The sequence below is a fragment of the Tupaia chinensis genome, unplaced genomic scaffold (genome assembly GCF_000334495.1).
Source record: "Tupaia chinensis unplaced genomic scaffold, TupChi_1.0 Scaffold143814_1, whole genome shotgun sequence".
NCBI classification, from domain to species: domain Eukaryota; kingdom Metazoa; phylum Chordata; class Mammalia; order Scandentia; family Tupaiidae; genus Tupaia; species Tupaia belangeri.
The window spans coordinates 320,704-335,540 of record NW_006203664.1 but is presented as its reverse complement, the minus strand read 5'-3'; the positions used below and the strand labels follow the sequence as shown (position 1 = coordinate 335,540).

The 14,837-nt window shown below is 42.6% G+C and overlaps 2 protein-coding genes across 2 annotated transcripts in view; one reads left to right on the top strand and one right to left on the bottom strand.

Moving 5' to 3' along the window:
- The window catches only part of MED31 (mediator complex subunit 31), a 7,490-nt gene extending 3,808 nt beyond the window's left edge, over window positions 1-3,682 (bottom strand). Inside the window, exons 1-3 of the mRNA XM_006165144.3 lie at window positions 3,553-3,682; window positions 2,760-2,837; window positions 2,387-2,483 (exon numbers count right to left, since the gene is read on the bottom strand). Of these exons, the coding sequence (XP_006165206.1) occupies window positions 2,387-2,483; window positions 2,760-2,837; window positions 3,553-3,580 (203 nt within the window). The 5' untranslated portion in view covers window positions 3,581-3,682. The remainder of the gene's footprint in view (window positions 1-2,386; window positions 2,484-2,759; window positions 2,838-3,552) is intronic.
- On the top strand, window positions 3,608-6,042 carry CUNH17orf100 (chromosome unknown C17orf100 homolog). The gene has a single exon (XM_027766987.1). It carries the CDS (start codon window positions 4,025-4,027, stop codon window positions 4,385-4,387), a length of 363 nt encoding a protein of 120 aa, XP_027622788.1. The 5' UTR covers window positions 3,608-4,024; the 3' UTR covers window positions 4,388-6,042.
- Window positions 6,043-14,837: the final 8,795 nt, after the last annotated feature.

The following is a 14,837-nucleotide window of genomic DNA, read 5'->3' as shown; positions in this document are numbered from 1 at the left end:
TTGAATGGGGGGGGGAGGTATGGAGGGCAACCATGGATGCCAGGGACAATGGGGGAGGAAGATGGGACATAGCAGAGGGTGGGGGATGGGGAATCAGGGATGGCAAGACAAAGGGCAAGGTATGCAGGACGTAAGAATTGGAAAATTATTTGCTGAGAACATGTATGTGGATGTGCTTGATTGAGCCAATGCACAGTGTATTTTGGATGGAAAATTCATTTGTGTGTTGTGATGGTGTAAAGTGAATTAATAAAAAAAAAAAAGTGTACAGTTGCCTATAACTGCTGGTAGCTTAGACTAGAATGCTCTATGCTAAATGCCTTTTCATGATAGCATCAGTAGTTAAGCAAAACCCAGGTTTGATTACCAGTTGGTGGCCTTAAACAATGTACTTAACCTTTCAAAAGTTCAATTTCTTCATCTATAAAACAATGTGACAACTGAGAGAATAGTCTCAAATAGCAATTAGTCAATAACTGGAACTTAGACATGCAGTAACCAATTTATTATAGGAGACTTGCAGAAGATAGTGCTCAGAATACATTAGATGACAGAATAAGGAATTAATAGTCTCTGATAAACTACAAATCAGTAAGATGAAATAGAAGAGAACCAAAAAGAAAGTTATACATTTAGATTTTTTTTTTTTTAAATAAAGTATGAATGGAAAACTCAGTTGCACGGATGAAAATGAGAACTGAAGGATTTAGTCAACATAAAGCTCCCAGCAACTGGGATCCCCTACATCTGTCTCCCCAAAATAAGTAACTTAAGTTGAACTGGTAGAAGTGTAATGTCTACATGAAGAAAAGAAATGCCATTTGTTCCACTGCACCCTGACCACATCTGAAGGCCTGTGTTTTAACTCTTGGCTGAATTTCATGAAGTACAACTGCCAAATAGTTGTGAAATGTTTGGGAGTCATGGAACTTAAGTGGCTGAACGTAGCTGACACATACTGACTGAAAGGGAAGCAGGCCAAATGGTGGAAAGTGTCTATAAGAGGGAGCTGCTTGAGACAAGCAGATGGCATGATGGTTGTTGTTGGCTTACCATGTAGTCAACCACGGTTCGAGTCCTGAACCTGGGAGCTAAAAACTCATGCCGGGCACATGTGTATGCATGCCCAAAATCTTGAAAGGAGAATGGAGAAGAAGGGAGTGCTGCGTTGTCATCCCCCCTGGGAGGATCATTTCTTGTCTCTCTGAGGGTGAACCCATGCACTCTATTGCAAAAAAAACCTTTATATAAAAAAGTAAATAAATAATAAATAAGAGGCAGCTCTTCTTAGATCCAGCCGGCTGTTGACTTGGAAGAATGAAGACCTGGGGTACCAGATCTTTCAGATTTTAAAGAGTAGCTAGAGATCAGAAATGTTATATAAAATCTTCCTTTTTTTTTTTTTTTTTTGAGTTTTGCTATGGGACACATGCACTTGCTGGAGACACAGAGACAGAGAGCGAGAAATCACCCCCTGCGGGGGATGGCCACACAGCAGTCCTTTCTCCTTCATTCTCCTCGCAGGATTTTGGGCACGTACTCACATCTGGTGTGAATTTTAAACCACCAGGTCTGGCACTCAAACCACGGTCAGCTGTGGAAGTCCAGCATTGTAACCATTACACCATCTGCTGGTCCCAAAACCTTCTCATTTTTAAATGTTGTCAATCATTTTTAAAAACTAAAATTCTGTACAGACTGAATAAAATGCCCAAGAGGAGCTGATCTGCAACCTTTCTTGAATTTAATATCTGAAGGGCCACTGTCCTCAAGAGGATTCTAGATTAACTAACTCAAGGACCAAACTGTGAACAGGGTGAAACTACAAGAAAGTACATTATATCACAATATAAGGACAGACTCTCTAACATGGCTAACAATCAAGTCAGCCATTTCTGACAGAGTAACATGTGCTTACTGGTAACCTCCAACCAAAGTGTAAATGATTCTCTCTCCCAGCACTGTGCATGCATGAGACTGAACCTGATGGTGACTAAGGTTTCTAACACTGAATCTGTGGGTCTACATACATGGTGAAATCTAATTTAAAAAAAAAAAAAACTTTTTTGGGATTAAATTAATAAACAATTCTGATACACATTTGAAAGAGCTATTTAGATTTAGTATAGTAAATTGTTTTGCTTTGTTTGGTTTGAGGACTGGGGGGAAGAAAGGGAAGACTAAAAGTAGAGATAAACAGTGAATAGATTACTGCAGTAATCCATGTTAGTGATGAGGGTGTCTTGTATTAAGATATTGACAACTAAAAAAAGTAGAGGGGTTCAAAATGTATTTTCCAATGTAAAACTAAGAAATCTGTTAAATATCAATGTTTTGGGTTATAATAAAGTATATACATATTTAGGATTATAAAGATTAAACTTACTTTAGATACTTGGCATATTCTGGTTCTTTCCAGTAAAGCAAGTACTTAAGATAATTAACAAAAGCTTTGTCTTTGAAGTAACCTCTTTGGGCAAGAACTGAAAGGCATAAAAAAAAAAAAATAGATCAAACCAATCTTTGGACTACTGATGTGTGATCCTTAATATAAAGAATCTATTTACTTAACATCCCCACCACCAACACACACTGAGTTCAAAACACAAGTCCCAGTTTGCTCAATTATATCTATATGTGAGCATATGTGTAATTCCATTCAACCGAGAAAGTATAAAAGTAAATACTGTTATGACTGCAACTCCTCTGTCAAAAATCACTAATAGTCACTCAATTTAATGAGGCGCTCAACGACTTACAATTAAGGTAATTGGGGTTGGCTAAACACTGCACAAATTCCAACTCCAACTGAAACCGAAGTCGATTTCCAGCATCATCTAGGAGAGAAGACAACAAAAATAATCCAAAATAAAGGTCACGACTGAAAAAAATGTTGATTTGTAGAAAAGAAACAGCAATAAAGAGCTCTGACTAATGCTGAGATACACTGCTGCATAAAGAAGGGCATGTGATTGACGTCTAAACTGAGTGAGAGGAGATAAACCTTCCTTGGAAATCTAAGAAAAGCGGAGTCCTGATTATACCAATTGTTAAGAGTGATTACGTTAAGCCAAAGCTAAGCGCTCCGTTAGGAAAAAGTTCAGGATGCAAACGGAAAAAGAGACTACGGGAATGTGAAAGACATGCAATTGTGTGTATGTGCGAAGCCTCCGTCAGAAAGATAGGCAAGTTTGTGGACGATATTTCAAACTTATGCAAGCTCCTGTTAGAAGCAGAAAATCAACCAAGGAAGAGAAGCTCTAAGACCCAAGTCCGTAGCCCATAGTCTCGCCCACTTCGGGAAGCCTGGCGGTGGGAGTGTCGGTGTTAGAATAGCAGGTGAGGAGAAAAGACGGGCGAACAAACCAACTTCTGAAAAAGACAAAATCGACCGCGGTCTTTGCGCACGGCTACACGATCCCACTCCCCTCCCCACCCGCGCCCTAACCCTGCGGAGAGCTAGGCCTGAAAGGAAGCCCCGGGAAGCGGGACAAGGGCTCCGGCCGAGCACAGTCCTGTCTGCGAAGACTCGAGGCTCGGAGCGCTACTCACCTGTCTCCATAGCGACGGCAGCGGCCATAACTGGCAAAAACACTAAATCGCCACCAGCCTGACAGAGCGACTACTCAGAGTGCCGGGGCGGGGGGAGGTTCCGGAAGTCACAGTGCCCTTTTCCGGTCCCGGGGCAGTGTGGGATACGGGGGCGGGGACAGCCTCGCGGGGAGGCCCCGCCCATTCCTGGCCCGCCGGGGCTAGACTCGCTCCGCCCGCTCGGGATCCGGAATGGCGAGGGGGCGGTGCCGGAGCCGAGGGCGCGCCTGAGGGCAGGGACCGGCGTTCTGAAGGGACCTATGGGCCGCCACAGGGACATAGTGTTCTCACGTCATCGTGTCGTGGCACTCTCACCTGTGACAACCGCAACGTAGTGTTCCACGTCTTTGACGTCATTCCTTGCGCTGTGACGTACCCCACAGGTGTGACTGAGGGTGACAATTGGGCTGTAGGGCCCCCTTACATCCGCAGAATGGCCTCACCTTTTGGAGGCAAGCCCTCTTCGCCCAGGGCGGAGACCACTTGCCAGAAGGAGACGTCGACGGTCCGAGTGGAGACCTCGTCCCACCGCGTGGAGACATCCTCTTGGCAGGTGCGAACGACCGCCCGGCGGGTGGAGACCTCCCAGCGCCGCAGCGAGGGGCCCTCCCTGTCCCCCTCTGGAAAGCGGCTCCCCCACGTCTTCGAGATGTCTTCCCAGCACGTGGAATCCTCCTCGCAGCGCGTGGAAACATCCTCCCGCCAGGTGAGGGCCTCCTCGGCTCTGCGGGTGGAGACGTCTCTGCACCGCGTGGGCAAGCCGGCAGCCAGCCAGAATGTAAAAATGGCCCGATGAAGTGCTTCCCCAAGGCCGCGAAAGGGCCATGGCCCGTAGCCCATGGCCTTTAGCCAGGACAGAATTACCTCCAGTTCCCAGCCAGCCAGCTGCCAGATGGCCCAGGCATCTTTGGCTTCTTGCAAACAAGCCCATAAATCAACGTAAGAAATAGCGGATCTGCGGCTTCTGGATTCAGCCAACATTCATTGACCATGCTGCCCCTTGAACCAACCTGCTTTTGTCGCACTGAACTGTTCCACCTTGAAGCCAGTTTTCAGACCCCTGATACTACGTAAGTTGGGTTGATGGACAAAGAGGGTGCTTGAGCTCCTGAGCCAGGTGAGTTTTGGATTCACAGCCCCCCAAAACATTCACTGCTTGAAACTCGGGAGCAGAGACCAAACTGAAATCCTGACCTGTGGAATGATTACATGCCTGCCAGAAACCTGTGGGGCTTTTATTCATTTTTAATTGACCTTTGTTTATGTTTCAAAATAATAAGTTACTTTCTTTTGCTAAGTCTTTGTACCTGGTACCCCCCTCACACATTTTTAAACACAGGTTTCATGTAGTTAAAAACTGAAGGTAAACCTATCAAAACTAATGTTAGAAGTCATTATTAAAGAGACAGAAAACATGACAGAACAAGACCATTTTCTCCTGTGATTAACACTAGGAAGGAAATAAATGAGTACTGGGATAGGCAATGGAGGTAAGGAGATTCTTTATAGAAGATGATTAGGGAAGGCCTTGCTCATTACATAGCATTTGATCTGAGATTTGTGTGGGGAGAATAGTGACCAAACTGAAACCATGACCCGTGGAATGATTATATGCTTGCTAAAAACCTGAGGGGCAAAGAACAGGCTTTCATTAATTTTTAATTGACCTTTGTTTATGTTTTGAAATAATAAGTTCTTTTCCAAGATCTGGGAAGAGTGCATTCTAAGCAGAAAGAGCAGCAAGTGCAAAGGGTGGTTGGAAACAAGCATGTAATGTTCAAGGAACAGAAAGATTAGTTTGGCTGGAGTCTAGGAAGTAAGAGAGAAAGAGAGGGGGCTACGGAGGAGAGAAGGTTAAAAGTAGGCAAGCACCAGTCATAGAGGTTTTATAAGCCACAGGTAAGAGCTTGGTTTGATTCTAAGATCAATAGGAAAACATTGGAGGATGTTCAAAACGGGATTAACATGATGCAATTTACATTTTAAAAATAGCCTCTGGCTTCTGAGGATAGGATATAGTAGGGATATTTTCAACTGGGGGTGATTTTTCTGCCAGGAGATATTTAGCAATGTCTAGAAACATTTTTGTTTGGCGGGGGGGTGGGAAAGGTGGAGGGGATAGGACAGGCTACAGAGAGTACTAGTGGCATCTACTGGGTTGAGGCCAGGGATGCCATTAAACAACTTAAAATACACAGTACTCTCCCCCAACAACGAATTATTCAGTCCCACCCATCCTCTATGTCAATATCATCAAGTTTAACGCTTAAGAGTCTAGCAGTAGGGGGACCAGCAGATGGCATAACGGTTACATCATTGGACTCCCATGTAGTCAACTACAGTTCCAGTCTCGGACCTGGGAGCTTGGAACTCACATTGGTCATCTGCGTATGCCCAAGATTCCAAGAGGAAAATGGAGGAGAGGGGATTGCAGTGTGCTCATTCTTGGGAGGGGGGGGTGATTTCTCACTTTCTGTGTCTCTGTCCCTTTCTGTCTCTCCAGCAAGTTTACGTGCCATATACCAAAAATTTTAAAATCTTAAAAAAGAAAAAAACTAGTTTGAAAAGTTAGCATGATCTGCTGGGGAATCACCCACCTCTGTATAGTAGGATTCTGATGAGGCCTAAAAAAGGCTAGTGGAGAGGACCAGTGGATGGCGTGGTGGTTAAGGTGCTGGACACACTCACATGGCCAACCAGGGTTCAAGTCCTGTACCTGGTGGCTTGCTTTCACACTTCCTCTCTCTCTCTCTCACTCTCACCCTCTGTCTCTCTCTGGTCAAATTAAAAAAAAAATCAATGAATGAATAAATAAAAAATAAAATAATTACTAAAAAAAAAAGGCTAATGGAAGGGTTAGAGATAATGACCCCTGGTGAATAGGGCAGGAACTTGTAGAGGAAAGGGGTATGTTGCTCTTTGAGAAGCTCTCCATCTGTGCCGTGAATAATGTATGTGATTAACCCAGCAGGAGACAAGGGTCCCATCTGGCAGGCCATAAATGACTCTGATTATGCGCTGTGCTAACTCATTACCCACATTTCTTCATTTAATTAGAGGGGAATATACTGGGCTATCCCCTAGAGTAGTGGCTTGTGCCCCAAGAAAGGTTATTAAAGAGGCTACCCTTATGCCTCTGCTTCATGAAGCTTCTGCTCTGGGGCCCAGCAGGTGGCATGGTGGTTGAGGCACTGGACTCCCACATGACCAACTCCAGTTCAAGTCCTGGACCTGCTGACTTGAAATTCATGCTGTGTATGCCCCCCAAAAAAATCCCAGGAGGAGAATGGGGAAGGAATTGTGGTGTGACCGAACTCCCTTGGAGGTGATTTCTCACTTTCTCTGTCTCTCTAGGAGCACACGTAACCTATAGCAAAAAAAAAAACAAAAAAACAAAAAACCTTATGCTATAAACAATACTGAGGAATTACCTTTGGGATTTTAGTCTTTTCCAAGCTTACTCATTCTTTCTAACATGTTAAACTCTGTGCATTATATACAAACACTCTCTTAATCAGTATTTTTTAAGAAAACAAAATTGTCGCTTCTCTTTAGCAATGTTTTCTATTACAAAATTATTATGTATTTATTATAACAAATGAAATAATTCAAACATATGTAAAGAAAATTTTAATAATTTATCACCATTTCTTTACATTCCCATCTCCTAGAGATAACTAATCCCAGCAATTTGTTATATATCCTTCTATTGATAGATCTTTCTCTATTAACTAACTGATTCTATCGCTCTTAATACTAATAGTACCTGAGCCAGCTGGTGGCATGGTGGTTAAAACGCTGAATTCCCACGTTTGCTTGCAGTTCAAGTCCCAGTCAAACTGTGATTTTCAAGCTACCTGAAAATCATGCTGGGCACATGTGCATGCATGCCTAAAATCTTGAGAGGATGGAAGGATGGAAAAGGAATTGCAGTGTGGCCATCCCCTCCTCTCCTCCCCCCTTCATTCTGGGGAGAATGATTTCTTACTTTTCCTTTCCCTCTCCCATGAGTGAGCACACATGCCCTATGGCAAAAATCTAAGGAAAAAAAATTATATATATGAACAATTTCAAACATCACTCTTAAAAAGTCATATATCTGGGGCCTGCAGGTGGTATGGTGGTTAAGGGCACTGGACTCCTATATGGCTGACCACAGTTCAAGTCCCACACCTGGTGGCTTGCTTTCTCACTTTCCCCTCTCTCTCTCTCTCTGGTCAAATTAAAATAAATAAATAAATAAATAAATAAATATAGTTAAATAAGTCTTTTTTTAAAAAAAGTCATACATCTGGTTTCTTGGTTGATACAAGATCATGGTAGCTTTTATTTATTTATTTTTTTGGTAATCCTTGTTTTGTAAAATGGATTTTAGCTAGGTTCATCTTCCCCATTTCATTTATTCATGTTTTAAAGCTGAAATTCAGAAAGATACATACAGAACAAGAAAGTATCAAAAAAGTTAAAGGACTTGAAGAAAAAGGATATATTTGCCACACATACTGTTTCGCACATCAGATTTCACAACTTTGAAATGATGCTGTGGCAGAAGGTGGCATGGTAGTTAGGGCCCACGTGGTCAACTGCAGTTAAAGTACCACACCTGGTAGCTTGCCACCTGATTTTCCCTCTCTCTCTGGTGATAGCGTATGCCCTATAGCAAATTTTAAAATAATAATAATAATAATAATAGGGATCAGCTGATGCCATAATGGTTACATTGCTGGACTCCCACATAGTTGACCACAGTTCAAATCCCAGACCTGGTGGCCTAAAACTCACACCAGTCACATGTGCGTGCATGCCCAAAATTCCTAGAGGAGAAGGGATTGCAGCATGGCCATCCCCCCAGGGGATGATTTCTCACTTTCTGTTTATCTTTCTCTCTCTGTCTCTCTGGTGAGCATGCGCACCCTACAGGAAAAATCTCTCTTAAAAAAAAAAAATTCTTTAAAACTATGCCGTATGTTAAAGAAGCCCATTGTCTTACTGTGGATGTACTTGCCTTATAAGTGTGTGTTACCCATACCGGGTTTCGTCCTCCTACACTGTCTTTGCTTGGAAGCTCAAAGGAACATGGTGCTCGTACTCGTGACAAGTTACATGATGCTGAGCACACGGTGTGTGCCATATGCGTGAAGAACAGTGCTAGCTCTCCATTCCTGGCCACGGGAGCCTTTCATGGCTCAGTCCTCTCCTCCCTTGGCGTTGTGCGAGGTCATAGTGGTGACTTGCCTTTAGTTGTTGCCAACTACGACAGTTTGAGAAACTAAGTAAGTACAAAATCTTCCTGAGGAATAAGTCAGCACTTCTCTTTCCCCTCATAATTGGTCTCATTTGTATATCATCTGAGGACAGCTTTGAAAATTCATCATATACATATTTGCTGTCAGTCATGTTGAAAATACTTGAAACAGAAGAATGACTTCGATGAAGTACTTTGTACCCAAACTAAACAAGCCTTGGGAAGACAAATAGCCCAACCGCCAAGGCACTGGGCTCAAGTCTGCATTTGGGCTTTTCAGGATTCCTGGTCCTCCATTCTCTCTGCGGCTCTCATCCCAGTGTGGCTTGTATGCACGGTCTGGGTACTTGATCCAGCCTCTTCTGGGTGGAAAACCTTTACCTTTGTTTCTCCTTCCAACAGCCCGAGGCCTTTCCATCCTACACTGTGAGTAATCTGTACGGTTAGCACTGCATGGCTACAGATAGAAACCTTGCCCCGAAGTGGCTGAAGTAAGTAGGCGTTCGTCTGACTCGACAAGTTCTAGGGTTGAACATCCCAGCCTTGCCATCAGAGTCAGCCTGTTGCCGTCTTTCTGCTCTGCCATTTTTAGTGCTTTATCTCTGCCTTCATAGTTATGAAAAACCTTCTTCTCTGAGTTCTCACACGTGCATTCCAGACACAGAGACAAGGGAAGGATCCCAGTGGTTTTTTTCCTAGCAAGGTTTAACCTTATTAATTGGGAAGGGAAACCTTTCTGAAGGACTTCTGTTTGCATCTCATTGGCCAAAACAAAATAGTAAAGGTTATCCTTGGCTGCTAAGGAGGCTTGCAAATCAAGTATTTAACTATCTAGCCTCTATAATTAGAAGTAAGAAATGAAGTAGTTAAGAAAGTGGTTAAGACCAGCAGTTAGCGTAATGGCTATGTTGCTGGGTTCCCACGTAGTTGACCACAGTTCGCGTCCTGGACCCGGTGGCTTAAACTCACGCCAGGCGCGTGTGTGCGTGCCCAAAATCCCGAGAGAACAGCACTTTGAATATATTTTCCCATTCTTTCCTTATTTGCATTGTTTCTGATGAGAGGTCTGCTGTCAGCCTGATGGGATACCCTGTAAAAGTAACTTGACTTTTCTCTCTTGCCAATTTTAGTATCTTGTCTGTCTGTGGTTTTAGTCAATCTGGCTATGATATACCTTGGAGAAGATTTTCTTGGATTGATTCTATGTGGGATCCTTCGTATTTCTTGGGTCTCAATATTTGAGTGCCTCTCTAGGTTTGGAAAGTGTTCTTCTAGGATTTCATGGAATAGATTATCAATGCCCTGATTAGTTTCTTCACCTTCTGGGATACTGATTATCCAGATGTTATAGCACCTAATGGTATCTAGTATTACTTGTATATTATTCTCTTTGGGGGAAAGTTATTTTCTCAGTCTTTTTTGGTGAATTTTTCCTGGTCAGAGAGGTTCTATCTTCTACATCTGAGATTCGATCTTCTGTATGATCTAACCTGCTTTTTTATTTTTAAAGAATTATTTATTCAATTTTATTTATTCATTCATTCATTTTAATTTGACCAGAGAGAGGGAGAGAGAGCAAGCAAGAGAGTGAGAAAGCAAGCCACTGGGTCTAGGATTCAAACTGCAGTTAGCCATATGGGAGTCCAGGACCTTAACCACCACACCACCTGCTGGCCCCTGTTTTTTTTTCTTCTTTAGTGCATCATCGATAAGCGGACTTAGAGTAAGTTCCTGAAAGTTGAATCAGAAAGCATTACTTGTGACCTTTTTCTCACATTAGTGCTATAGAGCAGAACACCTGAAATATATTTTTCGCTGGGTAAATAATTTTCATTTTTTTGGAGAGGTTTTTGCTATAGGGTGTGTGCGCTCGCCAGAAAGACAGAGACAAAGAGATAGAAAGTGAGAAATCACTCCCCAGGGAGGATGGCCACAGTGCAATCCATTCTCCTCCATTCTCCTCTTGGGAATTTAGGCATGCACGCATATGCACTTGGCATGAGTTTCTAAGGCACTGGGACTGACACTGAACCATGGTTGACTACATGAGAATCCAGCAATGTAATCACTACACCATCTGCCTATCCTAGTTTTCTTTTCTTCTTAAATAAGAGGTTTTCGCTATAGGGTGCGTGCACTCGCCAGACAGACAGAGAGAGACAGAGAGACAGAAAGCGAGAAATCACCCCCCAGGGGGGATGGCCACACCGCAATCCCTTCTCCTCTGTTCTCCTCTCGGGATCTTGGGCACGCACGCACATGCGCTCAGCATGAGTTTTAAGCCACCGGGTCCGGGACGTGAACCGCGGTCAACTACGTGGGAGTCCAGCGACATAGCCATTACGCTAACTGCTGGTCCCCCAATAATTTTCATTTTTAAAATAACTTTAAAAGGTGTTGATCCACTATATTCTGATTTGCATTATTTCTAACAACAACTGTTCTTTTTTAAAAAAATTATTGTATTTAACTTTATTTACTTATTTTAATTTAATCAGAGAGGGACAAAGAGAGAGAGAAAAAGTGAGGGGACCAGCAGTTAGCATAATGGCTATGTCACTGGACTCCCATATAGTTGACTGCGGTTTGAGTCCCAGACCTGGTGGCCAGGATTTAAGCTGTATCATTAACCATCTGGGTCCCTTAACCATTGGGCCACAAGGCCAACCCCTCATGTTTCTTGTGCTTTGGATCATTGCACTGTTTGTATCTTTGGTCTTATACTTCCATTAAATCAAAGAATTTGAGGACCATTATTTCTTCAAGGATTTTTTCTGTCTCATTCTCCCCACAGATATCAATTATTGGTATATTGGGCCACTTAAGGTTGTGCTACATCTCACTGATTCTCTGTTCACTCTAATTTTAGTCTTTTTATTTTCTCTAAGTTCTAATGGATATTTTTATTACTGTATAGCCAAGTTTACTAATCTTTTTTTTTCTGCAATGTCTAATCTATCCTAATACCTCCAGTGTGTTTTTCATTTCTATTTCTGTGAAAAATAGTTGCATTGTGTTGATGGGAGGAAAAATGTGAGTGTGTGTATGTGTATGGAAGTTCAAATGTAAATGCTGATTAACCAGTTGGATTGACTGTGGCAGTTAGGTTTTGTCCCATGGCTCCCAACCTCCCTTCTGCGCTCACCAGACAGACAGACAGACAGAGAGACAGAAAGCGAGAAATCACCCCCCAGGGGGGATGGCCCCTCCGCAATCCCTTCTCCTTCATTCTCCTCTCGGGATCTTGGGCACGCATGCACACGCGCCCGGCGTGAGTTTAAGCCACTGGGTCCGGGACTCAAACCGTGGTTGACTACGTGGGAGTCCATCGACATAACCATTACACTAACTGCTGGTCCCCCGACCTCCCTTCTGTACTCAGCATTAAACATTACGGCTAAAGCTAGGTCTCTGTAAACCTTATTTCTGCTTTGCCACCTGGCACCATGCTGTTCTCGGCCATCAGAGGGCACTAGAGGAACTCTTAACATCTAGAAGAGGGGACTGCACTTGTCCTTCCCGTCTGGTTTTCTTTCTGTCTGCAAGTAGTTTTCCTGCCTACTTACGGTTCTTTCTTCCCTCCCTTCCTCCTTCCTTTCTCTCTTTCTTCTTGCTTTATGTATACACACACACACACACACACACACACATGCCCACACATATATATGTATATCAGAGTGCACCACAAAGTTCAAAGAAAGAGGAAAGGAAGGAGGGAGGAAGAAGAAGAGAGAGAAGAGAGGGGGAGGAATGGAGCAATTTATAAGACCCAGTTATTACAATGTCGCGTCAAAGGAATAAACTTCTACCAGGCCAATTCAATGAGTACCTATTGATAGGACATTTTACAGAAACAAAAGAATAGATAATTATTGTTAGACTGGATACAAGAAAAAAAAGTTCTAGTTAAGGATTATTGGAGTTACTGAAGGCCGGTTAGAGGTCATTTGGGTTCCTCCTGAGGACATTTACTGAATGCATACAGGTAACTGGTTTCTTGAATGAGGTCTTAATCACATTAAAGTCCATCAAAAAATTGCTTCAATATTTTATCAGAAGTGTAATTGATTCCCAGAAGAGGTTTGTGACTTATGTTCCTGAAACATTTCTGACCCATCCAGGATGGGATAATCTTTTCTTTTACAGTGTGAAGGTATGTTTCATGAAAACTTGTGTTTAAGTGTGTATATTCCATTATATCTTGAAATAAAGTTTATTTTTTTATTCTGTGTCACTGTCAAAGAGGTTTGAAAAACGCTGTGCTGTTTAAAGTTGAGATCTAATCAAGACCTTGAGGACTCTAGTGGTCCCTAACCCTGCCCCTGTCAGTAGTAAACTTCTCTGTCTTTGCAAGCACTTAGGGGAGATCCTCTTGTATGTTGTCACATGCTTACCTGCTTATCTGTTAGACTAAGAAATATATCCATCTCAGGTCTGCTTTTCGCTTCATAAGATTTTATGTGCTAAAGGATTCCAATGATAAAATAAAATGGTCTAAAATCAAGCTGGTCTAATCCCTTTGTTTTGCTATGAGAAAACAGGCTTAGAGTGAAAACACCCTGCCCGTCACATGACATTTGGCCTACCTGCAATTCCATTGCCCCCACCAGCCTACCAGAATAGCAAATATTTCATCAGTGGAAAATAGTGTATTTGGTATCAGTGGCCTGCCCACATTCCCTTTAAAAAAGACCAGGAGAGAGGCCAGCCTGGCAGCTTGCTTTCTCCCTCCCCACACTTCTCTGATAAGCACATGTTGTCTATAGCAAATTAAAATAATAATAAATAAAATAAAATAATTATTGGGATCAGGAGATGTCATAATGGTTATGTCACTGGATGGTTCAAGTCCCAGATCCAGCATCTTAAAACTCATGCCGGGCACGTGTGTGTGCGTGCCCAAGAGAAGGATAGAGGAGAAGGGATTGCATCCTGGCCATCCTCCCTGGAGGGTGATTTCTCACTTTCTGTCTCTCTGTCTCTTGGGTGAGAGCACACACCCTATAGCAAAAATCTCTCTAAAATAAATAATTATTTAAAAAATAATAAACCAGGAGAGAAGGGTTAAGTAATGAAATTACTCAGGAATTCATTGATCAGATTAATTTACCTGATTCAAGGCCACTTCATTCATTAATCATGACAGGCTAAGATCCTAGGGACTGTGAAGTTTGTAAGGGCCTACAAAAATGGTCAAGACCTTAAAAACACATTGGCTTTGGGGCCTGGCAAGTGGCATGGTGGTTAAGGGCGCTAGACTCCCGCATGACCCACCAAAGTTCAAGTTCCGGATCTGGCAGCTTGCTTTCTCACTTTCTCTCTCTCTCTAGCTCTTGCTCTCGTTCTGTCCCTCTCTAGTCAAAATAAGTAAATAAAGTTAAATAAAATATTTTTTAAAAAAATACATTGGCTTCAAAATACAAAAAGGAAACAGTAAAAGTAAAATTAGTAAGTCCCAACATGGATAAATTTTAATATGTATCATGCGATCAGGGCCTCCAAAACCACGAATGTGTAGGACCTAGGATGGTTTTAAAATGGCTCTGCCTTGGGACCAGCAGATGATGTAATGGTTACATCACTGGACTCCCACGTAGTCAACCGCAGTTTGAGTCCCAGACCTGGCGACTTAAAACCCATGCTGGGTGCGAGTGTGTGCACACCCAAGATCCCGAGAGGATAATGGAGGAGAAAAGATTGCAGCATGTGGCCTTCTCCCCGGGGGAGGAGGGAATGATTTCTCGCTTTTTGTCTGTCTCTCTCTCTCTAGCGAGCACATGCACCATATAGCAAAAATCTCTCTTTAAAAAAAAATTCCAAATTCCAGAAAACGTGAGAGTATCACGTCAACTTAGTGGTTGCAATCATCGCTTTGTTATTAATGAAGTAAAGTAGAAAATATCAGAGTGCTTGCACATAGTAAAGGTAAAAACTTTTCATGAAACTTTTATACATGGAATCACAGTATAAAACGTTTTTCATTTTTTGGGGGGGTTTCTGT